This window comes from Thermobia domestica, chromosome 16, assembly GCF_964235325.1.
Source record: "Thermobia domestica chromosome 16, izTheDome1.hap1.1, whole genome shotgun sequence".
Lineage (NCBI taxonomy): Eukaryota > Metazoa > Arthropoda > Insecta > Zygentoma > Lepismatidae > Thermobia > Thermobia domestica.
Genome location: NC_137469.1, coordinates 73229030 through 73256741, shown reverse-complemented (window position 1 = coordinate 73256741; position 27712 = coordinate 73229030). Strand labels below are relative to the sequence as shown.

The following is a 27712-nucleotide window of genomic DNA, read 5'->3' as shown; positions in this document are numbered from 1 at the left end:
AGGGAAATAGTGCGAAGTATGCTCTGTTTGCAATTATGATTCTTCTTTTAATTTCTGCGTTCTGATCATTATTTGACGTGATTGTGGATCCCAGGTAGGTGTATTCATTTACTATTTCGAACTTGTAGGAATCAATGCAAAGATGCGTTCCGAGTCTCTTCTCTGGTATGTTTTGTTCTTAGACATAACTAAGAGTTTGGTTGTTGGAAAAAGCACATCCATGTCAAATTCTTGGAGCTATAACCAACAAAGAGCTATGATAAGTCAAATTCCTGGTATCAAATAGACAATGCGTAGCCAGTGCATCAAATCTTAACCCAACTATCTGGCTTTCTAGACCAGAGTTCGTCACTTTTTAATTCAGGTAGCTCTCTAATTAGCTCACAATGCTAGGTCAGTACCGAAATTCCGATATGCCCATTGGCGACCCGGGAACAGTGTGCACTATGGCAAATGCATTAACCCTTAAGCCAGAGTTTCCCAACCTTTTTCAACTTGCGGCACACTTCAGGGTAACTTGAATTGTCGCGGCACACTTATTATTATTATTATTATTATTATTATTATTATTATTATTATTATTATTATTATTATTATTATTATTATTATTATTATTATTTGAAAATATAAAATACTGTATTATTTTTTCTAATTACTGACATCCTTCTCACAGAGAAGAAAGCTCGATCATTAGTTTTCCCCGTGGTAAATCATTATGCTTATTTTTCATTTTAATTTAAAAATAGAAAACAATTGCAATCAGATATACGACTCAAGTTGTTAAAAATACACTTTCTTTTTCCAAAACTGTATCCAATCTTTCATTAAGGAGGAGGATTACTAAATAACGAACGAACAAACAAATCGCTTTTACTTTTAAAACACAAATGTAGGTAATTCGTATGCATGTTCGCCGGGAGGATTGAATAATATTTTAAAATTTCAAATTACGAAATAATCTGCAACAATAAAGAAGCAATAATGGTCATAACAATGATAACAAATACTTTTTTTTCAAAATTAGAAATGTACAGAAAAATGTTCTACAGGAAAGTAACACAGTATGAAACTTTAAATTTTAGATTCATAGTAGTAATGTGAAATACAAATATACCTTTTTCTCTGTCTTGCAATTTGATTACTATAGAATTAATAATTTTGTTTCGATTTCCTCGCGGCACACCAGCAACCCATTCGCGACACACCGGTTAGGAAACGCTGCCTTAAGCTATAAGGAAATTTCTTTAATTACGTAATAGAATGCATATTAATAATTAAACCAATACTCAGTAAAGCACCCAATCAATGTTGATGTTTCTTGAATTTCCGTTATGAAAATTCAATGTCAAAAACCACTCCGTCTTCTTTTTATTATATATATATATATATATATATATATATATATATATATATATATATATATATATATATATATACATAAATATATATATATATATATATATATATATATATATATATATATATATATATATATATATACATAATAACCTACCACTGTGTACTTCTGTTGTTCTTTAGTATTTTCAAAATTAAATTACCAACTTGACCTTACTTGTACTGAAGAGCAATACAAATGTCACATAGAATTATTTCAAAAGTAACTTCTTACCTACACTGCATCGCGGTTTATTAACTGCCGGTGTACGATATTAGAACACTATAACAATTGCGTTAAATCAAAATGAAGTAGTGTACATTGACACGAGATTATGCTCCAGCCTAATTGAAACACTTCAGTCTTTTATAAAATTTTGAACTAACTATAATTTTAATTTTTACTTAAACCTAGTTTGAAATGCTAGCACACTTGTGGTCTGTCTTAAATTTCGAACTGATTCTTTCATGAAAATTTTTAATTTGAAATTTGATCCCAAAATGATGTAATTTTACAAAGTTAGTGCCTGTAAAACCAATTGCATTTTGTAATTTTGCTTACACTTTTTATTGTTATTCAAGAGGTCAACTTTGAAATCTTAAATAGGAAACCCCATTTTTTATTCCAGATTCGGATTCTCCGGTAAAAAATACGTAACTTTTGTATTGAATTTTTTTTTCGTTTCGTTTCGTTTCGTTTGGTGATAGAGGGCGCTGTAATCGACAAAAATCAAAATGGGTTACTGACAGTTGAAACACGTATTTTTTCCCGGAGAATCCTAATCTGCAATTAAAAAGAAAAAAAAAAAGAATTCCTATTTAAGGCAGGAGGTCGAATGTGGTATCGTTGGATGTTTCACTTTGATACGAACAACTTTTGTTACATTTTTTTTTTTTAATTTTATTTTAACATCCGATTTGTACTTTTTCAGATATTTCCAAAAACAGTTTTAAATGCCTCATGTTTCAACTGTTAGTAACCCATTTTGATTTTTGTCGGTTACAGCGCCATCGTCACGAAACGAAAAAGAATAAAAAAATCAATACAAAAGTTACGTATTTTTTCCCGGAGAATCCGAATTGCAATAAAAAATGGGGGTTCCTATTTAAGATTTCAATGTTGACCCATTTCCCGCCCGCGGGAGGTGAGGCAGGGGGTTGAGTGTAGTATTGTTGGAGACGAACAACTTTGTTACAACTTTTTTTTAAAAAATCCGATTTGTAATTTTCCAGATATTTCCAAAAACAGTTTTAAATGCCTCACCCGGTATATATAATAATTGTCGGAAGGGTTATCGGTGTGGTAGAAAGTACCAAAAAATAAATAAAACTAAAAATAATAAATAAATAAATAAAAGCAACTTCAAACAATTCATAACTGATTTACAAAGAACCAAGAATGCACATTTAATTACGATTTTTGTTATAGTTATTTGACTTACAAATAATATAAATATTTTAATATAGAGTTGTTAAATATCGTAGAAATGTAAACTGAGTATTGAGTAAGAACTGTGGTTTTATAAAGACCAAAATTGTTAATATGATAATAGTAACAATACTGCACTACAATGGTATGCAGAAGTCTTGCTGGAAACAAATATAAATTCGTGAGAATAGGATATTATTATTTATTCATTTATTTATTTTTCCCACTTCTTATCTAAGGAGGCGTTATAGTAATATGCAATTTACCCAATCCTTCTGTTTCTGGATAAAAATCTCCTTTTTTTATCCAGTAAAGTGTCGTTTTTCTACATATTCCTGGTTGACTTGTTCTGGGAATCGCCTATATAGTGTTTTTTCTCTCCATTGCTTCCTTATGTTCTCTGTTGTTTCTACCGTTGGCATTACTTTCGATTCCTCCGTCTGGCTTATATGAAGTGGTGTGTATTTGTGGTCCATTGCTATTATTACTCTATGTAATTTTAAATTTTAATTTTAAATTTTCTTGTTTTCCATAGAAATAATTTATTAATATTTAAATTTGTGTATAATGTAGACTTCGGATATTGGTTAGTCCACGTCCTCCATCATTTCTTCGTAATGACACTTTCTTTAGCAGCACTCTTATTATTATTATTATTATTATTATTATTATTATTATTATTATTATTATTATCATCATCATCATCATCATCATCATCATCATCATCATCATCATCATCATCATCATCATCATCATCATCATCATCACCACCACCACCACCACCACCACCATCATCATCATCATCATCATCATCATCATCATCATCATCACCACCACCACCACCACCACCACCACCACCACCACCACCACCACCATCATCATCATCATCATCATCATCATCATCATCATCATCATCATCATCATCATCATCATCATCATCATCATCATCATCATCATCATCATCATCATCATCATCATCATCATCATCATCATCATCATCATCATCATCATCATCATCATCATCATCATCATCATCATCATCATCATCATCATCATCATCATCATCATCATCATCATCATCATCATCATCATCATCATCATCATCATCATCATCATCATCATCATCATCATCATCATCATCATCATCATCATCATCATCATCATCATCATCATCATTATTATTATTATTATTATTATTATTATTATTATTATTATTATTATTATTATTATTTGAGAATTGAAAGCTGTATCTGAAGTCGCAGAAATGGTCTGCCAAAAACCACGTATGACCAACGAACAAAAAGAACAGGGGCGGGGACGTAATGTATGTAAATATTATGAAGGTTGCACCAGGTAAATGAGGTTGGTAATTACTACTGTAAATGACTAATTTTTCGTCTTTTTCTTTTTAATGCCCCACAATTGTACACAGAGGCTAAGGGAGACGGTTATGATAGAAGAAAGTGGGAGGAAACGGGAGACCCTCTGTAAAGTCATGCACACTATATTTGTCATATCTACTTGGCGCGAGCTGGGATAGAACTAGAGAGACTACGAACCAGAGGTGAGCGCTCTACCGCCGAGCCACAGCCTCCTCTTCCCGATGACAGTAGTGTAAAGAGGATAAAACAATGACTTGTCAGTTTACCACCATTTTGGAGCTGTAAGTTTATTTATTCTGGAAAACTTTATTGTTTCAGTTGGTTTGAAAAACTGAAGTATACAATTTAAAAGATACGAATAAATATACAGTGAAGCCATAAAGGAAATACACAGTAAAGACATGAAGAACATATACAATAAAAACATTGAAGGGCATATACAGTAAAGAAATAAAGAAAATATAAAAACATTAAGGACATACACAATAAAGACATCAAGGGCATATCCAATACAGACGTTAAAGACATGTACAGTAAAGATATAAAGGACGTACATAGTAAGGAAATGAAGGACATGCATATATAGTAAAGGCATGAAGGACCTATACAGTAAAGACATGGAGATGAAGTATAAACACAATAAAGAGACAAAATACATATGTAGTAAAGACATAAAAGCCACATACAGTAAAGATATGAAAGACATGAGGAATCAAAGAATTGAAGGTGAGGAGAGGGAAAAGGAGAGGAAGCATAATGCTAATTCATTTATTACGTGTAATGAATTAGAAGACAAGGAAAAATAAATATATCTAATTTGTAAGATTTTTTTTACGATACTTATGTAATGGTAGGTTGACTCTTTTATCAAATGTTTATTGAATTCTTCATCGAAATCAGCATTGTATCTCTCTGAATTTGTGTAGTAATAATAATATTCATATATTAATGACAGTTTTTTCTTTTTTTTTCAGCATCAAACAGCTGAACAACCAATAACTTCATATTTAAACATGCGTGCATGTAGTGGACAATGTTCATGAGAAGCATGAGTTGGTCAGGAATGAGACGCAAGATAGCTTCTGAGCTTCAGAGTCTTTATTGTTGTGCCTGATTTCTAAATCCATGTTGCTTTCCAAGAATGTATTAAAAGAAACTGATGCATCTATTTTAATATTGTTTTTAGCAGGGTTGTAAACGAATGAACTTATGTGAATGAACTCTTTTTTTTATTTTATTTTTATTTATCTTTTTTTAGTTTTAAAGTTGTTTGTATACTATAGAGGTGAACGTTATAACTCATACATTCCTGTAAAGCATATGGTAAAATATTGTAATAAATATATATTGAATCTTTTAACTTATTTTTTATCATTGCAATCTCCAAAAGACAAAAATACAGCATAATCTGTTAAAAAGATAAACCTTATATTTTACAGTAAAATCTGCTAATTTATCATTTCTTTCAGTTTCAGTGGAAATCAAATTAATTAATTTAGATAAGTTTTAGTGTATTTGTGTAAAGAATTCTGATCGTCGCGCAAATCTTGTAATTTTCAAGTAAGATTTTCACTGTGACACTTGTAAACTTACAGTGTATAATGAGAGGTATAGATAAATGATAAAAATATTTTGCGAAATGGGAATACTTTACGGAACAAGGGACAAAATTCAAACGATGCAATTTAAGCACAGGAGGCAAATACTGTTTGTTATTAAGCGAATCCCATGCCGTTCATATTCATAAAGTAAAGTTTATGCAGTAAGTAAACTAATCAGAGAGATTTGTTTCTTGAGTTTAAAGTTCTGTTAGCGAAGAAGAAAGTGAACTCCTACGGAAATTAAACGCGAAACTACAAGGTAACCAAAAAAAAAAAAAAAAAAAAATTCTTGGTATTCGAGAACAGTGGTAAACAGAGAGCAATACTGGATGGTACGTACTTTAGATTTCGAAGCAATCTCCATCAGCATCCAACACCTTTTTGCAGCGTTTCTCCAGCTGCACAATAACCTGCTGATAAAACTCGGCGATCGTGGATGCAAAGAAGTTCGTGCGTTCCGCAGATCTCCCTCATTTGCAAAGGTTCTCCCACGAGGATTGTCCAGGGAATGAAACAGGTGGTTATCTGTTGGCGCAAGGTCCGATAAATATGGTGTATGGTACAGTGTCTCCCAGCCAAGTTGCTGAAGGGTCTTCCAGGTCCTCTTTCCCACATGTGGCTTGGCATTGTCGTGCAGGAATAGAACACCCTTGCGATTCACCAATACCGGCTCCTTTTCCCGGAAAGCACGGTGCACCCTTTTCAACTGCTGACAGTGAGCTCAGCAGGGATGGTCTTACAGGTGGAAGGAGCTCGTAATGCACCACTTACCGACAATTTCATCGTTCAGAAAGTATAACCTTTCATGGATGCAGAGGTGGTATTGAGGTGTGAGGAACAAGTTCATGTGGCGACAACCAATGTCTGGTACGCTTGGAAGTGTCATAGAGGACTCACTTTTCATCACTAGTAAGCAAGCGATCAAAGATGAGTGTCAGATGCCGAAAGAGCAAGGCAAACAGACTGTCACTTTTTCCTTATTGGCTGCCGACAATGTGTGGAGTATCAACTTGCTTGTTTGATTTTCCTATCCCATGCAGGTACAGTCTGACTGTTTCAGCGGAAACATGGAACATTTCTGCAAGTTCATCATACGTTAGACCACCCTCCTCCTTGATGGCTACTTTCAGGGTATCGACATCCAACACATGTGGTCATCGTCATCCAACACACTGTGAGGCTAATCCGAAAGGCTCACATCTTTCGAACGGAATTTCTGGAACCAATGCCTGGCGGTGCATTCGTTCACGACATTCTCTCCAAACGCCTGGCATATGCGGCAACTTGATGCGATGACTGACTTTAAAGTCATACAACAAATACACGCGAACAAGCTGCTTCGATACCTCCATATACCTCCATATACATAGCACGTCCAGAAAGTAAGTTCCGTTTCAATTTATCTCCGCTGCAGCGCTGCGATCGCAGTTCCGCACGTGCGCGGTAGACGCTCTGTATCAAGGAGAAGAAACGTGCGCCATTTGGAGATCGCTGTCAGTCACGTACGCTTTGTTGTGCTTGTTTACAATGTCGGTGTTGATTGAAAATCCCGCCGCTTGTGAAATCAGAGCAGTGATTCGTTTTCTGAATGCGAGGAAAGTGAAACCAAGTGAAATTTATCGGCAAATTTGCGATGTTTACGGACAAAATGCGATGAGTGATTCAATGGTGAGAAGATGGGTCCGACAATTCAATGAAGGACGTAGTGACGTGCACGATGAAGAACGAAGTGGGCGTCCATCTTTGGTTACAGAAGAACTGGTTCATGCGATTGATGACAAAATCCAGGAAAACCGCAGGTTTATAATTAGTGCTCTCGGTATGGAATTTCCCCAAATCTCACGATCAACACTTCAACAATGACGACGAGCTGAAAGAAACTGTTTCCAACTGGTTGAAGACACAGGCGGCAAACTTCTATAAAGAAGGTATACAAAACCTTGTGCTACGCTATGACAAATGCCTGCAAAATTTCGGCAGTTATGTGGAAAAGTAGTTTAAGAGTTGTAGAATTTTGTGCAATAAATAATTTTTCTGTATCTGTACACAATTTAATTTTATTACCAAACGGAACTTACTTTCTGGACGTGCCTCGTATCTTCGACTCTGGGCGAGCTATGACTACTCTATGTACGCAACATACCTGTATTACTGAAGGTCGATGGGTAGAATAACTCCCTATCGCTTGGCAGATACGTGCGTCGTTTCGTTTCCTCTCTCTTCCGTGTGATTAATGAGACATCAAAAACGGCAAGAACTTTTTTATCTTGTACGTGAGATCATGATAGTAATTTTAATAATAGTTGATTATTTAATCTACGCTCAGCAAATGCAGATGGTGAATGAGTCCAAATATTGATATGGACGGCTATATTGAATAAATTATTGATGATCCAGATTGAGCCATTGTGTAATTTAGCGCTTCTTTTCATCGCTGAGGCTATGTGAGACCAATAGTTTAAATTCGAATTTGATTCAAATATAATTTCATCAATAAACAATTCGTGTCCCTACACCAAAAGTAAGGATACAAACTGTTGAACCAATAGAGTTCAGATTTTCTGTTTCTGTAGTGGCTAGCGCGCGCGCCTTCGGTACACGCGTTCCGAATTCGATTCCCGGTGAGAGAGGCTTGAAATTGAAAGCATTACTGTGATTAGATTCTACCTTAAACTGAAGATATATGTCTCATATAGTTTCAGTCCTGAAAGAGCCGCTAAACTCCAATCCATCCAACAGTATGGAGATCAATGTTGCTTAAGTTGTATTTTTAGAACTAATAGCTAAGAAAGAAGAATAGCCAAATTTCTTGTCAAATCATTAAACCTAGGCAGGGGCAATTTAAGGAAAATCTCATCGAAGTTTATTGTTATTAATTTCATGATCTATGAAACTTTCGATATTAGTGCTAGTATGTTGGCAGTCAACTGAGAAAAAGCATTGGAAAAAGCTGTCAAGATGTCACTGGATTCGAACTATACAGTATATCTATATTTATATCTATATATGTATATAACAAACGCAGGAATTACCCGATAAATAACGCTCCTGGAGGACCCCTTTCTCAAAAAATTTGCTGGGGAAACACTTGTACAAACTTCAGTTTTCGTACCGGACGATTACCGAGACCTGGTGAAAAAAAAAACTCCTTTAGCGATCGAATTAAAAAAATAGTTCTTCTCAGGTTAGTATTCACTGATAATATTTTTATAAAATTTAAATTTGATGGGTAAATCAGTGGACTTTGAATACATCCACATCGTATCCACTGAGTTGCGAAATTGTGTACCTCCAGACATGGACAGCCGAAGAAAATTTTCTAGGAGGGCATCTTCAATGTTTGCTATATTAGTCTGGCATTTAATGTGCATGGTTTGTTATATTGCGTATACATTTTCGTGAGCCAGGGAGGTTCATTCTTATCAAACACGGAGATTATGAAGGAGCAGATCTACTGTACAAAATATAATAAAAACATCTCTTTCGGATTTCTATCATCCCGCAGTCCAACCCCGAGACGGAAACATAAGAGATAGGCTTTTTGTTTTTAAACAAGATAACGTGTCTAGCGAATGCTTTACATTGTGAAGATTATATTAGTGAAAATTAAACGAATATAATTTTACAACTTAATATACATATTAGTAAATGTTTAGCTCCCCGTTGCTATGTTGTTAGCGATGCGCCTTTCTCGAACGAGGTTTGATTCATGGTAGGAGCTCATGTGTTTCAAATCCGACGTTAAACTACGTTCACGTCTTGTAGAGCTTTGCTCCTAAAAACGACGCTAAACTATAATCTAATTTAATATTAGTAAACATTAAAAAATAATAACTTACCAATGTGACGTCAATTTGGCAGTCATCAAATCTATTTTATACTTTCACTCAATCCAGTGGATATTAATATAACAATTACAAGACACACTCAGAAACAAGCACATACACACGTACACATACACAAATATGAACACTTCAAATCTATTTACATGTGATGGACTGCACTGCATCAAGCACTATCTTCGTCGTCATCTTCTCATGTATCTGCATTTTTTGATTCATCCACAGATTTGTTATTTGTACGCATCAATCAGTTTAGCATTTTCGGGAAGGTTCAGGGTTCGTTCTTCATTTAAAGAGTCGGTTCTCTGTATTGGAAAGATAATCAGGGGAGGAAGGGGGAATTTATACTTTATGAATGGGTAACATTTTAAGAAATATATACAAAACATGCCGCTTCCGACGCAGCACTAAAGCATTTCTTTTAGCGGTGTACTACTAGTGGTACCCTGATGATAATACCCCCTCCCCTCTCAAGTTGTAAAGTGAGAAGGGACAGAAACATCCCAGACACTCAGGGTTCAGTTGACAATAATAAAACTATGGGTAAGTAAACATCTTGTGCAGAGTCACGTTTTGCTTATTTTTGAACATTTCTGTAAAATCAACAATACAACAGCGGAAATATTAACTGGTTTTATTACTCCAACCATCGCTTCAACTAAGGGATAATTCCCAACGGTCAGTGAGCCATCTAAATTTTCGTTCTTTTTTGTTTTCGTTCTCTTTCTCTTTTTGTCCTCGTTCTTTTTCTCCACATCTTTAATGAAGTAGGGGGCGCCCAACCCCTCGACATTTGGACGTCTTTTCCCCTTAGTTTCACCACTTGTTGAAGACAATCACCACAGCACTCCTCGAACACCTGACAAGTCCTGCAGTTTCCGAAATTCTCGTGCCGAATGTTTCTGAACGAGTATTTTCTTCAAAATAATATTAAAAATTATAGAAAGATTTTCGAGACATTCGAGTCGAGTCGAGATTTTTACCAGCTGTCTCGACTCGAAAATTCGAGTCAAGAAATACGTTTGTCTCGACTCGTCTCGAATTTTACAAAGAGTGTCTCGACTCGAATTCGAGTCGAGTCGAGTCGAGATTCGAGACATGTCTCGACTCGTGCGCATCCCTAAACTTATGTATATAAGACTAGTTAGCTTTCTAAATAATTTTAACTTAATATCTCCTGCTCAAAATGGCTTTAGAACAAATAAGTCTACTGAAACTGCTCTTTACTCCTTTCTCTATTCTGCTCTAAATTCAATAAACGCTAAGAAATATACAACCGGCATATTTCTTGATCTTAGCAAAGCTTTCGATACAATTGATCATCAAATTTTACTTAAAAAATTGCAAGATTATGGTATTAGGGGATATGCTTATTAGTGATTTAAATCGTATATATCCAACAGAAGGCAAACTGTTGAAATTAACTGTCAAACTCGAGACACTCGGGGAGTAAGCAAATGTTATTCAGATACCAAAGAGTTAAAATTGGGAGTTCCTCAAGGTTCCATCTTAGGCCCTATTCTATTTTTAATATATATAAATGATTTGCCACAATGTTTAGACTCTGCTAAAATTGTTCTGTCTGCTGACGATACAAATATATTAGTAACTGGAGAAACTTACGTTGAGTTATGTAATGCAGTAGATTCCACCATGTCTGCCGTCAGTGACTGGATGGATAGAAATAAACTAATACAAAACACAACAAAGTCTTCGTGCATGTGCTTTCACGTAGCAAAAAACGAGATAAGAAAACGCCTTTGTGTAACAATTAACGGCAAAACCTTGAATTACGTCTCGGGTATCAAATTTCTTGGTCTTTGGGTGTCAGATACATTAGATTGGAAAATTCACATTCAAAAATTATCTAGTAAATTGGCTCAAACCTGTTACATGTTAAAGCTTTTACGAAATAGTGTCAGTCAGTTACGAAATAGTGGAATCAGACAAATTGACCGAGAGTTACCAAATTTTAGTCAAGAATACCTTGGTCCAGGCTCCAGACCAGAGTTAAACGATTTTGTCAAAATTCGAACCATGGGGGTATCAGGGGTTGTTTACCGGGACATGTAAAAGTAGTAGAAAATAACAGATATTAGTGTTGAATTCATAGTTTTCGCGATCGCTGAAATCAATGGTGGAACTCCGATCGCATTAACTTCCAAATTCATGCTATGCGGCACCGGGCCGGGGGTCACCGGGAAGGGGGAGTTGAGATATCGAGACATATAATAGTAATTCACAATGACCGATATTAGTGTCAAATCCATAGTTTTCGCGGTCTCTGAGATCAATAGTAACACTTCCATTAGCAATGATTTGCAAATTCAGCTACAATCGCATGTTGGTCGTAAGTCAGCGGGGGGGGGGGGGGGGAGGGAGATACCGAGGCAAGTAAAAGTAATCCAAAATGACCGATATTAGTGTCAAATCCATAGTTTTCGCGGTCGCTGAGATGAATGGTGACACTTTCATTAGTGATCACTTGCAAATTCAGCTACCATTGTATGCGGGCCGGGAGTCAGCGGGGGGTGCGGATACCGAAACATGTAAAAGTAATACAAAATGACCGATATTAGTGTCAAATCCATAGTTTTCGTGATCGCTGAGAACAATGGTGACACTTCCATTAGCGATAATTTGCAAATTCAGCTACTATTGTATGCGGGCCGAGAATCAGCGTGGGGGGGATGTACCGAGAGATGTAAAAGTAATACAAAATGACCAATATTAGTGTCAAATCCATAGTTTTCGCGGTCGCTGAGATGAATGGTGACACTTTCATTAGTGATCACTTGCAAATTCAGCTACCATTGTATGCGGGCCGGGAGTCAGCGGGGGGTGCGGATACGAAACATGTAAAAGTAATACAAAATGACCGATATTAGTGTCAAATCCGTAGTTTTCGTGATCGCTGAGAACAATGGTGACACTTCCATTAGCGATGATTTGCAAATTCAGCTACCATTGTATGCGGACCGAGAATCAGCGGGGGGGGGGGATATACCGAGACATGTAAAAGTAATACAAAATGATCGATTTAGTCTCAGATCCATAGTTTTCGCGGTTGCGGAAATGAGGGTAATACTTCCACAGGCCTTGACTTCCATGCGAAGAATGGGTATATTTAGCTAATATATATATCAAAAATTAGGGAATCAGATGAAAACACATGTAAAACTTCTTACGAATAATGTGAGAACACTGTATCTTGTCCAGTTCAGATTAAAATCATGAAGGCCCAACGTGCAAACGAACCATTTGAAACATTGTGCACGTGATCAGTGACGTGGCGCTAACAGATATCATTTTGTAGTGTGGCGCTGCCAACACATTCCAGCTCCAGGATACCTTTGTTCTCATTGTGTTTAGTGCGTCACAAATCTACGTAGTGAAATTGCGCAACAACGTGATTTTCCAGAATCGTTGGCATGGCGGGCTGTCGGCAGGTTGGAAGCTGGTCAGTTACAGCGGGAGGTGTCACATGCCATAGGAGGCTCACAAAGTGTGATTTCCCGATTGTGGAATCGATTTCAAACAACTTGAAGTGTTCGAAGAAGACAAGGACAGAGCCGTCCACTAGCAACCAAAGCCAGAGACGATCGTTATCTCTTGTTAACAGCCCGTCGAAACCGGCGTCAGAATACAATTCTGCTCCCGCAAGTCTTCCGAACAACAACAGGACGCACAATATCCACTCAAACGGTCCGCAATCGCCTTCGAGAAGGTGGACTCTACGCACGTAGGCCTATGGTGTGTGTCCCATTAACTGCATGACACCGTGTTGATCGAAGAGCGTAGGCGGAGGAACATCGTGGGCTGGGACGCAATGAAAGGGGCAATGTTTTGTTCTCTGACGAGTCTCGATTCAGTGTGGAGCCTGATAATCGACGTGCTTTCATCTGGAGAGATTGTGGAACACGACACAATCCCATGTTTGTGCGAAAAAGATCCCAGTATCATGGTGGTGGACGGATGGTGTGGGCAGGAATCAGCATTGGTGAGCGTACTGAGCTCCACATCATCCGAAATGGCTCTTTGACGGCTATCAGATATAGAGATGAGATCATGAAAACTCTTGTTCTTCCTTATGCTGGTGCCATTGGTGATTCGTTCCTTTTCATGAATGACAATACTCGTCCTCACAGAGCTCGGTTAGAGGATGAGATGCTGGATGCTGAGGGTATCGCTCGGAAGAAGTGGCCACCATGCTCTCCGGATCTCATTCCAATTGAGCATGTCTGGGATATGCATGGTAGACGAATTGCCGCTAGGCCAGTAAATCCAACAACCATTCCAGAGCTGGAAGTCGCTCTTCTGGATGAGTGGCACAACATTCCCCAAGAACTCATCGATAATCTGATTGAATCCATGCCACGCAGATACGAGGCTCTGTTGGCTATTCGAAGTGATCATATGACATATTAAGGAACAATCAGTGTTGTTGCCTTGCCTGTTTGTGAGCAGTTCAAGAGGTACACGCATAACCGTCTTGTGTCATGAGCCATGTGAACAAGGTTTTCCGTGCCCCAACACCAGTATGTGCCCCATTTTTCTAGTGTATCTTAAAGCATTCCTTCTTGTATGATATATATGAGTCAAACACAAGCTTATTCATACACTATCTTAAGGTCTTGTGTGATATTTCAGCTGAACCCCTAATCCAATAGTACTCTCACCAGTAATACTCTCAATAGTAATCCAATTCACCCTACGATCCAATAGTACTCTCTCTCTCTCTCTCTCTCTCTCTCTCTCTCTCTCTCTCTCTCTCTATATATATATATATATATATATATATATATATATATATATATATATATATATATGCCTTATATCGCAGATAAATTTTGAATTCGTACGCTTGGCGATTTTTACCAGTGCACTGACCCCTCGGATCATTATTAACACTAGGCCCCTACGCGCACCTAACGCCGCTTCTGATGGTATCACAGGAGGTTTCTGGGGGTGTTGTTCGGTGGGGGTGCCCTCTACAGTCATCTTACCTTCCCAAACTTTTTTTTTTTTTTTTAATCAAAGATAGTTATGCTATGCTGAATTGTTATCAAGCTACTTGGACAGACCATTGCAACAGCCTAAAGCAATCATTATGTATTCTTTTACAAATAAAAGCTGCTTTCAAGAGGCTTACTTTGGATTTTTTTTTTTATTATTATTATTAAACTTGACAAGACTACATTTGGTTGGTATACAGACCCACTTGGAGAACAGTTATGGAAATCTACAACTATTTACAACGTTTCATACTATCGATAAGAAATAAAATTCCAGTACATTAGAAACTGTGTGCTTTTAAAATGTTCGAAATGGGTGACAGCATTAACGAATGAAAGTTCTAAATTTAAGGCATAGGCGGAGTTATGGGGGACATGGGGGTATTGCCCTCAACTTTTTGACAAAAAATAAAAATTTCACCTATAAGATAATAAAAATAATAATGCCACTTCTATGAACTCTTAAAAATCATATAACATAAATACTGTTTAAAATGTGTCAGAAGCATTATATCTGCAACTCTTAGCGACAGTACACCCTAAATTGGAGTCATTTTATCTCTCATTCAGCCACCTTTTCAGTAAACGTCTTGGCAACACTGGCAATACGAAAACAGCTGACGGGAGCAATTGCGGAAGTGTACAGTGGTTTATTGAAATGTTTACATTATTTTCTGGATGTAGAATTAATTGAAATGGACATGATATTTTGACCTTTTATCACCAGCCGATATATATGACTTCAATTGTATAGGTAAAATGCAATTAGGATAAATAACGGTATGTATTATTTGAATTATTTAAGGAATGTGTGAAAAACCAAGAGTACCATTGTGTTCATTTCGTAGAGATATATCATGAAAAACATTTATGTTGCCACAATGCTTCACTCCAACTGCATATAGCCTGTATAGAATTTGATGGATATTTAAAACAGTCGGCAAATTTTTACTTTGACTCCAACTGTGACTTCAACCGATTCATGTGATCCGGTTCCCGGAGCACCCGAAACCGGATCACATGAATCGATTACAATTACTAACACAGTGAAAGTAAGGTACGATGTTAAGAATTATACTATAAGTACAAGGGCCACAATGTTACTATACGATGTTAAGAATTATACTATAAGTACAAGGGCCACAATGTTACTATACGAAGTTAAGAATTATACTATAAGTACAAGGGCCACAATGTTACTAAACATCAATTCAGGTGAAGCGGTGACTATGAATTTTGAGATCTAAATGGGGGGCTACCGCCCCCCAACCCCCCGCTCAAGTACCATAAAAACATCCAAAATAATAATAAATAATCACACCACTACTATAAAGCTAAGATAAGAAGGGAAAAATTAAAAAAAAAAAAACACTCGTCTCTAATCATAAATCAGTGCATGACAAAGAAAAAAAAATTACATCTCAACAAGACAATAGGACAAGCAGCAGCAAACCAAATACTTTGCCTAATACTCAAATGCAAAACAAATCAAGAATAAAAATAATATGAATTAAAAAAAGAAAACACTCACCATTTCGCCATAGGAGAACACTCATGAATAATGAACTCATAACTGCTGATCCCACACACGAAAAAATAAGATACCAAGAACACATGCACAATACTCAACATTACTGAAAAATGTTCCTTTCCGCACACACGTCGTTTTATTAAACCGAGCACACTTGCTATTATTACAAACAAGAAACCAATAAACGTCCACTTTTAGAATACGTCGAAAATATCTTCAGTTTAGACCACAACTATGATAGGTTTTCTCTAACTCAATTCAACCAATTCAATTACGCGCTTCCCGCATGCCACAAACAGCAGCACACACATACATGCACACAGAACATGTGACTACTAACCAACTACCATATGACTACACAGACACCTAGTGGGAAAAATATGAACTAAGACGTCACACCAAAGGCACGAACAGTTCTAACAAGTGACTCACGCACAAACAGTTCCAGGAAGTAACTGAACCTATAAGAACCGATTAAAGTCACAGTTGGAGTCAAAGTAAAGACTTACCAAACAGTCTTCCACATATATATTCATTGCATATATACTGTCTTTGCCACTAAATTCCTCATACTACTTTTAAGATGTCATTCTTCGGTGTAGGTTAGCTTTAGCAAGGCTTAACCTTTATAGCTATAAATTAGCGATCTTTTCTCTTTCAGTGAAGTTGGACGCAAACACTGTAAAATACTAGGGTGAATGCCTGCTCCAGCTGGTGTTCATACGTAGACACAAGAAATTACACTTGGTTCCCTAACCCAATCCTACTTCACTCTGCTTGGCCTATGTTCAGTTAAAGGGATCTTGGATAATTTTCGAAAAAATAAAACTATAAAATTTCTCTTATTCCTATTAATATTAGGTTACGTTAGGGCTAACTACTTGCATATTTGTATTCATATTTCCTTATGTGCGCTTCTGGTATGTACACTCATGTCCAAAATGATTGTCGCATATCTATAACTGTCTTCTTGTAAGAATATAATATGATTTTGCAGGGTACTTTTAATACTGCTGCTATGTGTATAATCGGAAAATGTATCTTTGTGGTAAATTTCATAGGAAAAGAATTATAAATATGAAAATTAGAGTGAGTAAAACAAAATGTAGCTAAATGGACAAGAAAGTTCTATTTTCGTTTTATTGTTCTTGGTCAGTGTTCCGTCAAGGAGATCCAGTAATTTCTTCCACACGAAATTTGCAATTTCTTCACTTCTTTCTATTGATTTTCGTTCGATTACATAATATATCGTTATTTTGGTTTGGTTAGTTTTGGACCCCCTTAACGGAACATGGACCTTGTTCTTATTTACTGCTCTTTTGACATGAAATTTGGCACATACATGTCTTTGCCAATTATGCACATACTAACATTATAAGAAATACCGGGCAAAATCGTTAACATATTACATTCCTACAATAACATATTTATAGACATGCTTAATAATTTTGGACATGAGTGTACATGTAGTCTCTACAGCATTTTGCAGCTCTCATTCCTACAACATGTAATACGATTCCATCAGGACTGCTAATTTTTGAAACCTGCTCACCCGTACATTCACAGTTGAGTCCTTGAAATTCAATTTCCTTGAATTAGAACCTTATTTTAGTTAAACATAATCTTGTATGTTTGTTTTTTCTTTTTTTTTTCTTTTTAAATCTATGTTTAGCAATATTTGTTAGAGAAACAAAATGAGGTTGATTTGAAACTGAATTAACAATTAATTCTGAACAGACTTATATTTATACTTGTTTTCATTTTTAGCACTTTTCAATACAGCAGGATTCTTTTCTGCATAAGAGTAAAATTCTTTGAGGGTCATGTGAAAGTTAATTTTTACCATTAGTTCATATTTCAGTAAATTTTCAGACATACAATTCCCTGCATCAGTCCAAGCATTTCCCATCATACTAAACATAACATTCTTTCACAAAATGCATTGCTTGCAGGTGTTGATAATACAAATGCAACTAATTAAACACCTCTGTTGAGTCAGTATAGCTTGAAAAACTTTTAACCATTTACAACTAACAACAGAAGACTGATCAATTTCGTTTTTGCACTTCTTTTAAAATAGCGAATTTTGAATACAGCTTACGTTAACTTTAACATGATTTAAAAATATCAGTAACATCAGACCAATTGGGAAGTGTTTTCCAAATTCAATGGTTCACAGTATTTGTATACAGAATTTTCGTAATCTTACCATTCCTTTAAATACGACAATGCCTTAACGTAGAAAGCGCCAAAACCAGTGTCAAAGTTATTAGTGCACCTGTACATTTTCAATAGCAACCCGTACACCCATATCAGAGTTGTTAAACCCGTACAGTTGGCAGGCCTGGATTCCATTTTTAAATAACACAGAAATCAATTAAAATTTCGTTGTTTCAACTCATTTCTTCTGTAATTTTTCTATTTTTTTTTTTTTACGTACTTCTGGATCCCTTCTGCTAAACATAATGCAGAAAACGAATGCTCTGTTTTTCTCTACCCTACTGTACTCGGTCTAGATTAAGATAATACGTCAAATTTGAAAATCATTTTTCTTCCATTTTTTGTGCTATAAATGATTCCCTGAGACGTTTTAGACTATTATTACCCTGACAGATGCCCAAATAATTGCATGCAGATGGATAATATGCGTGCAAACTAAAGTACGGTACCTTGAATATGATTAAGTGTTATCCTATTATATACCATTATTTAATCACGAACTTCACTCGTAGTACCTTGGAAAATGTTCCTTAGTCATTTATCATGTCAACCTTCGCCGGCTCTTTAACATGACATAAATAGGTTAGGGTATCTTTCGTTTACTTACTTAGTACATAAGTTTGGCTCGGCAGGATTTATCAGAATTTAACTCGCTTCTTAATAGTCTAGGCATCAACTTGACAAAACTGCTCTCCTTTTCGAGTTTAAGAGCAAATCATGTAACAGTATGGCATCCGATATTTTTTGAATATATACCCATCACTGATCACAAAAATGCCGGATACCAGAAAAATACCTCACGGAGGGAAGGGGAGGGGTAGAAAGCCAAAATTTTAGCCGTTTCTATTATTCACTATAACTCCGTAACCATTGGAGCTAGAGCATCCAAACTTTTTCCATTTTGTTTCTCTAATTGTCTTCTACAATTTAATTCTAGTGCATTTTTCAGTTAAAGATAATGGTTTTCTTGTTATTTTCAGTTTTACTCAGTATTGGTTGCGCATAACGTCAGTTTTTTAGTCACAGATTCTTTACAAGATCGAATTCGGGAAAATGTTTCCTCTACGAGTTTTTCTTCATTTTATGCTCTTTCAAAAAATGTATACTTATATTAGTGTAGGATTAATAGTGCCTGAGTTATAGGCGACTTTATTCTGTCGTGTGCGAAATTGATCACGGCGTGGCCCAAGAGTTTCCTTCCCACAAACGGTAGATATTAGAAGCTGATGATGATTAATATATATATATAATCTTGTCTGCCTGCAAGTATATAATCCTGATGATTAAGTCTGTCTATAATCTAATTAAAAATATCAATTTTTAATATCAACTAAGGGGTTTTTGAAAAATAATTCTTGCCAAAACACAATTTTTTTCTGAAGAATGAAAAGAGAGCTTTCTCGAGTATACAGTATGAGAAACTCTGCAAATCTGTTTTTTCATACATGTGTCTGATACCTTCTAAAACATGCATCTTTCTATTGATTTTTCTGAGGAAAATAAATCTTGTTTTGACAAGGGTTGTTTTTGCTACAAGTCCTTCGTTTTATGTATCCTCGTCGCCATAAGTGCCTTTACATCGCAGTGACGGGTATGAGACCGCGCAGTACTCCAAGTAGGGGTGGTTGTATAAGAATTTTTGATTAATTTTGAAGAGTTTTTATTTTGACAAGGGAATTAACATAGGTATAGGGAGTAAAGACACAGATTTGAAGCATCAGTGCATGAAAAGATTTGTATTCTCAGTTTTTCTATTTATTGTTTCATATGTTAAGTTAAACACCACAATATGTATCACTGATATCGCAGATCGAATTATTTTGTAAAATCGTGTCTGTAACCTATTGTCAAAACATTCATCTCAAGACATGATGTAGAGAAAAGAGATAAGATATCTGTAATATATGTATAATTACTCAATAAGTAATTATAAGTAAATTAGACTCAATAAGTAATTGTAGAAATTAGTTAAAGGATACGTAAGAGAGCGAAAAGGAGGTCTAGAAGTCTGAACTTTTTAGAAACGTCCTAGATAGGTGAAAATATAGTAAAAAATTGCAAAAGGTATCATGTAATTTATCTTTTCTTTTCTTATATCCTAGTATACTTTTTTTCTTTCACATCCAAACATCTCTATTCAGAATTACGAGATAAAGATGAAGAGAGAAACATTTCAATCTCAAGAATTATATCAGAAAAAAAATCTTTTGACTTAGGCTAGATTCGAACTCGTAACCCTTGAATCCATAAGTCTGCGCTCTACCGATTGAGCTAACAATTGCTGTTGCAAAAGCCTGATTTCTACAACTACCGGTTGCTGAATGGTGTGTATTAACGAAATTAGCCAAGACAATTGCTTCATATAGCTATTGCAATAATAATAATAATAATAATAATAATAATAATAAAGATGATGAACAGAATTTAAAAAGTCGCATTGTTAAAAGTTTGGTGTGCGAAGTTAGTCCTAATATGAGATTTTATTAATTATATATAATAAATGTAAGCGTGGTTTATTCGTGCGTGCTACTCAAGCTGCGCAACTCATAAGGGTTGTACGCGTATGGTACAGTAGCCTTGCGTCCTCCAACCGTGAAGAAAGATTCAGTTTGAACCTATGCGTGTCCTAAGAGGAAGGAGGAGATTCAAAGAAAGAGAAGTGGTTTAGAAATTATGCAAAAATAGAATATCTCACGAGGTGAGGTGATATAGAGTTCAGCGTGTCTTTCAGCTGTGACTCTATACAAGATATGAATCTACGACGTAACGTGGAACCCGAACCGCACGACTCCTGCCGGGAATCGAAACCCATATCACCTTCAGCTCTATCATGGGAGACACAGGGACATGTAAAAATAATCGAAAATAAACGATATTAATGTTAAATCCATAGCTTTCGAGGTCCTAAAAATTCCTAATTGAAAGATATGAGTGTCTATTCAATAGTTTTCATAGTCGCTAAAGTGAATAATGACACTCCCGATACCATAAAAGCCCAAGTTTTCATTCTTCGTTAGCGGCAAGTTAATTCATTTGCTCCTGCTTGAAATGGATTCGTACTATTTCATTCCGATTCAAATATGTATTCTACTGGGAAAACTAATCTCAAATATATCTTTGAAATATAAACCTATTCTTCCCGTGCAACCCCGGGTATTTCAATTAGTAAATAAATAATTTAAGAAACAATGAGTATATTTAATGGAAACAGACATATGTATTTTTGAATGTTGTATATAAATTGCTAATTCATACTTTATCTAGTAGAAAATGGTGCATCCATTATATATTCTGAAGCAATAGGGAGAACTATTGGAGGTGTATTTTATTTATCTACTGTCGAATTTAGTGTGGAATAATTTCAAATAATTTATTTCGAAACTATCGAGACGAGACTGAGACCGCTATTTGTCGGTTGAAAGGAGACTAATACTGTAAATAGTCTCGTATTGTCTCGTTTTGATAGCAGTCCTACTTCGGGGTTTGTTCTCTAGTAACTGGTTGCGTAGTGCACCTACAGTATATAAGACGTCGTATATTTAAATGTTTGAGAACTTACCCCACCTCCACTTGACGGATCGTTCTAACTAAAACTACCAGACCGTTTATGTAATTTTGCGTTTAAGTACATGTCCTATCCTTATGTCAATTATTTTCTTGCAACAGAGAATGAAAAATGTAACAGTTATAATGTTGATCGCGCATAAGCCTGTGTAGATAAAAGGCACTTTATAGAGTGTCGGACTCCGTGGTGTAAATACAGTAGTTACTGGCTTGGTAAGTTCATCACTGAACGCGTTTCCGTCATATCGTGCAATGACATCACCTTTGACACATGCTCGGGACAGGACCACAGGAGGAGTAACGCTGTTGTTTGCTTACTCGGTGCTTTTTATTCTCTTTGGAACCTGATGTGAAATTACTGCTTTCTCCTTACTTTCAGCTGTTTTTGCTATTTCTAATTTAGATGTCTATTATATTAGTGGAATTTTATTCCATCATGGAAATATATTTTATTTCTTTTTAGATGTAAATAAAAAGAAAAGTCTATTTGGACAAGTTTCCCCACAACTCTAGAGGTATTGTCTTGGGTGCGCTTTTCTTTTCTTTTCCTTTAGGGTCGCGGTGGCTCAGTGAAAGAGCTCTCACCTCTAGTGCTTGGGGCCTCGGGTTCGATCCCAGCCCCCGCCAATTGAACTTTGTGGCGGACGAACACCGTGTGCGTCGGTTTCCTCGGGGTTCTCCTATTTCCTCCCACTCTCTTCATTTCATTCATTACTCATCATCACCGTCTCCTTTAGCCTAACCGGCACAACCGTGGGACAAAACTTAATGATTTCATTTCATTTCTTCAACACAAATGCAATTAAAACCTGACTCTGAGAGCGCAACAATGTTATCTTGTTCGAAGGGTCAGTGATTTTGTGTCGAAGGTAATGTCACGCGAAAAGAGAGGCTGCGCGTGGGCTTACATTGTCTTACGTTTGGCAACATTGCTCTTGGTCAAGTGGCCTATTGCTTATGCCTTTAGGTATTTACCCTAAAGCCATACAGCGAGCTGTGTGCGTTCTGTTACTCCCTCCCTGCCCCTCGCGGTGTTTGCGAAAATATTATTTGCTTTTCATGCATTGGGATAAGGGGTAAGGCATACCTTCGAACAATGGAAGGGAGTAACATATAAAATGATCGAAAACGACAACCGATGTTAATGTAGAGTTCATAGTTTCGAGGTCGCTGAGATGATTAGGCGTAAAGCTCTCAGCTATTTTCTGTTAGTGGTTTCTTCATATACGTCTACCAAGTTAACAAACCTAGATTTATCCGCGTACAGTAGTTGGTTAGTGTGTCCTCGATGGCTATTTTTACTTTTTCCATCATCATCCCATACCATACAGTATTTTTTTATGTTTTGAAAAAGCTTGATTTTATCAATTCGTTAAACAACAATGTTTCTTTTTTTCTAACCATGTTTCTTAGTATTATCCTCTTCATTCTAACTAATTTAAATATTTTCAATAATTCAGAATTTTGACTAAAAATGTTACAATGATCAAGATTTGTATAAGAAGAGGAGCCTTCATTTCTAATCATTGTCATAAACGGAAGGGAAAACTTATAAAAAATTGAAATAACTTAGTAGACGCAGAAAATCGATACAAATAATGAACATCAACTATTAGTTGACTGTTAGAAGTATAGTAGATATAGTTCTCAACCCAAGTAGAAGATGCACTCTTTGCTTCATGAAAATAATAAACATGTTTGAAAAATAATTACAGAAAAGTAATTTGAAGACATTTACTGAGCGAACAAAGGTTACTGGTTAGTGTTGACGCTTCGTAATTGAGAGTCTCCCGGTTCAAATTTCGATACGAGGCATCCTGACTAGTGATTTTGCAGTACCACTGGGCGAATACCAGGATACCTTTAATACATAATCTTTGGCAAATTTTCTTGAAATCTTTGTTCTTATGTTGTTAATGTTTCAGTGTGAAATGGCATTTTGCTGCATGGAAAATAAACAAACAAAATTTAGTAAACAAAATATAGTAGATGAATGGTTAGTGTAAGGAACTCCTACTTGTATGTCTTAGGTTCAAATCCCGACTGTTCTTATTGATTTTTTCTTTTAGCTACGCTCATATGTTGCACTCCAGAAGTTTAATTTTGAATTAAATGTAGTCGCAGCTAGTTTAAACTGAAATTATTTTCAAAACTATTTGCTATTACATGTTTTTGTTTTACTTGCGATGTTTCAACTTTGATATTAGATCTTAGAACCCTAATGTAACTCATTTCCCTACGTCATATCATGATGAATGTTTTCACAACAACGATAATCGGGCGGTAATACAGAATTTCATTGTTACTGCAGGGCCGGATCTTGAAGCCTGCGAACTACGCGTTCGCAGGAGGCGCCAGGTGAACAGGGAGCCAAATTAGAAAAAAATTTGTTTTAAATGTAAATATTTATTTAAAAAAATGTTATGATGAAAAATTTTCCTCATATAGCTTCAAATAAATATTGTACAGACTGAGGTACAGATAAAATACATCAAAAGGACAATAAAGTCGAATCTTTGCGTGGTTGGCTGTAAAACACCATTTACAAATGAAATGGACTCATACATCAATTGATGCCAATACCACACGCACAAGTGATGCTAGTTTGAGGAAAATTTCCACGGCACAGGATAGACCTTTTTAAAGAGGGAAAAGGGATATTTTACGAATATGAGATAAAATGAAGGTAAATTTAGCTTTCCAATAGATGTTGTATTAAGCACTATGACCGTAGAGCTAAAGACAGTGGTATTCTTTCCACAATCCCACCATATGCACAAAATACAAATATAACAGACTCTTCATTCCTTCCTCAACAATCCTTCCGACACGTTGCTAGAGAATATCATTGCCAAATATGTCTTTAAAATCCGAATGGATCAACAAACGAAAGGAATTCAACCGCAAGTATTGTTTATGGATTGGGTGGCATTATCACAGTAAAAAGAAATGTCTCCAAGGGTGCTCCTCCATCTTGTCTTAAACAGTGTCTTCGCATAGTACTTTGGTTCAATGACCTCAGTTAAGGGTTGAGAAAGATCACCGTAAATGAAATTCACATTATCAAAGTTGAAGCAAGCATGGGCGCCCAAAAGGGGACGAGGGGGCCGGGCCCCACCTGGCTTACGACAAGTATAATATATATATATAATTTCTTAAGATTTTCTTAATACAAATAAAAATACCAAACGTAATATACCAACCAGGAAGATGACCCCTCTAAAAAATTCTTCGGGTCCCCATGCAAGCAAGTAGGCTTTTCTTGTCCATTCGCCCAGGGAGTGGAGCGAATACTAAGAAAAGACGGGCGGTACAAATGGATTTTTTAAAAATCATTTCTGAGGGAAATTTTAACTTAAGTTCCTAATGGCTCAAATCGCTGTCCACTGCTTAATGCTCACTTTGTTTAATATCTATTAGTTCATTTGTCGTTCGTCAAGATTTTCATTTCTATCCTAAGTCATTTCGTTTTTGTTTTATTTTTTAAATTTATAATGATGTGTGTTTTCACTTTTTAATAGTACTTTGTTTTTCATGTAATAATAATGAGCAACGATACAAAACCAAGTGAGCATTTTATCGAAAAAAAAAGCTACAAAACATGAAAGAAGATAAGAGGCAACCGAAGGCTCTGAAAGGTTTCTTTCGCGTTCTGGACAAAATCATACAAATGTTGAGGTGGGGAGTTGTCAATACCAGTCACTGTTAACGAAGCATTTGCAGGTCGACATTCTTTTGAAACTGTAAGTTTATTTTACCTGATTGCAGTAATTTAATTGTTGAATTAAAATGGGACGATACGGTCATTTCTGTTACGGGTCTGAATTAAATTTCATGTATTTCAAAATATGTTTGATTACAATTAGTTTTCACGCGGCATATAAGTATATAACTTGAAAGGATATAATCGAAAGCGATGAAAGGTCATTTGGATGACAAGTAGGTTTTTTTTTTTTTTAGTACTCTCACTTTCAATCACAGCAGCATATACAGATGCTTGTTTTATTATAACAGTATAACAATAATTATTAATCCATTCTCTGTTATTAAATTTAGATGGAGAGATATTTTAAATTAGTAATAATTCTAATGCAAAGTAGAGTTTTGATTATTAGTTACTTGTGTTCAGGGATGCACCGACATAGGTGCTAGGGATGCGCACGAGACGAATCGAGACAGGATTTTCCAGACAAAATTCGAGTCGAGACATGGTTCTTCCAATAGAGAAATATATATTTTTCGAGTCGAGACCACTTTTACAACACATTTTCGAGACGAGACAGCTACACATCTTGTCTCGTGGGCATCCCTAATAGGTGCAGTGCTCCTTTCAGAAAAAATCTTCCGGGGGGGTACACTTAGTATTCAGAGGGCCACTGCTGCTACTCTTTTATTTATTATTATATTACAGACGTATTATTTTGATCTCCTCCCGGGGAAAAGTGGCCCCCTAAAAATATGTGTGGACGAAACACTGCACAGGTAGTCTAAGAGTCTGGATCCTTCAATTAGCACAATTTCAGGGGCAAATACACAAAATTATTTGCATTTGTAGGCTATTCCGAAAAATCTTCGAACCCGAAAGAAAAAACTTTGGTGCATCTTTGCTTGTGTTTACATTGTGTTACTGCCTGATTTCGTACGTTTATGTTGGAAAGAAACATGAAAGAATTGAATTGTTCTATAGGCCTAAAGGGCCCTGAAAAGAATTTTTGCGAAGGAACCTGATTTTAAAGTGCTGCCACGGGATCGAGGACAAATTAAATATCAATTAAGACACACACTTTTGTCATTTGTTGTATATTGAACTAGTTTAACTAAAATTAATAAAGAATTATTTAAAATCAAGTATATCTCAAGGACGATTAAATGGACTAGCTTTGATGGCCATTGAAAATTACATTCTGAATGAAATTGATATTGATGCAATAATAAGAGATTTTGCCAAATTGAAAGCCAGAAAAGTGTCTTTATAACATGAACTTTACAGTAACAAAGAAAACGAGAAATTAAGCTAACTACCATATTTGTATCACTGGAAAACACTACTTAAATATGCTTTTAATGAAGTGTAAGAGCAAATCTCTTTGTCAAAATCAAACCTGTGATAATGTTAAACTTAAAGCTCATTAGTTTTATTCTGTTTCGACTTTTTTATGTTTCAACTGTATTTGTCAAAATACATCTTAGGTATACATTTTAGTTGTTTCCTGTGCTTATTTAATAAAAAAATATATAAATTATTAAAACTGGAACTTTGGTCATGATTCATCCACAGTTAATTAGGTTTATTTTCGCCATTTTCCTTTAATACTCACAGGAAGACTGAATATATTGAAGAAATTTGCAATTATAACAATTATCTGAAGAATTTTTGTCCATTACAGCATTCTATTCTTTTATTATAATTTAGGCGGGGGCGACTAAATATTGTTTATTTACACTTACAAAATGTCTACAACCGATCCTGTTACTGTTTTATATATATATATATATATATATATATATATATATATATATATATATATATATATATATATATATATGGAGAGAGAGAGAAAATTTTGATTCAGAAAAAAGTACAGTTGAACGTACGATGCAACATGGGCTCCTGGAGGGATTTCAAAGGAATTTAGTATACGTATACATTATTACCATCTGAACAATTTAACCCTAAAAATGCTTTCGATCACTGAAATAAATTCCTGCCTACGCTCCTGTAAAGCAGTAAGA

At 35.7% G+C, this 27712-nt stretch overlaps 2 protein-coding genes across 2 annotated transcripts in view; both read left to right on the top strand.

Annotated features, from left to right (window-relative positions):
- Positions 1 to 5566, top strand: part of LOC145673163 (cellular tumor antigen p53-like) — a 72555-nt gene extending 66989 nt beyond the window's left edge. Inside the window, exon 9 of the mRNA XM_081742595.1 lies at positions 5181 to 5566. Coding sequence (XP_081598721.1) covers positions 5181 to 5205 — 25 coding nt within the window. The 3' untranslated portion in view covers positions 5206 to 5566. The remainder of the gene's footprint in view (positions 1 to 5180) is intronic.
- A 9704-nt stretch (positions 5567 to 15270) lies between these two features.
- Positions 15271 to 27712, top strand: part of bisc (TM2 domain-containing protein 1 biscotti) — a 37762-nt gene continuing 25320 nt past the window's right edge. Inside the window, exon 1 of the mRNA XM_081742591.1 lies at positions 15271 to 15444. The gene's annotated coding sequence lies outside the window, so the exon portion shown is untranslated. The remainder of the gene's footprint in view (positions 15445 to 27712) is intronic.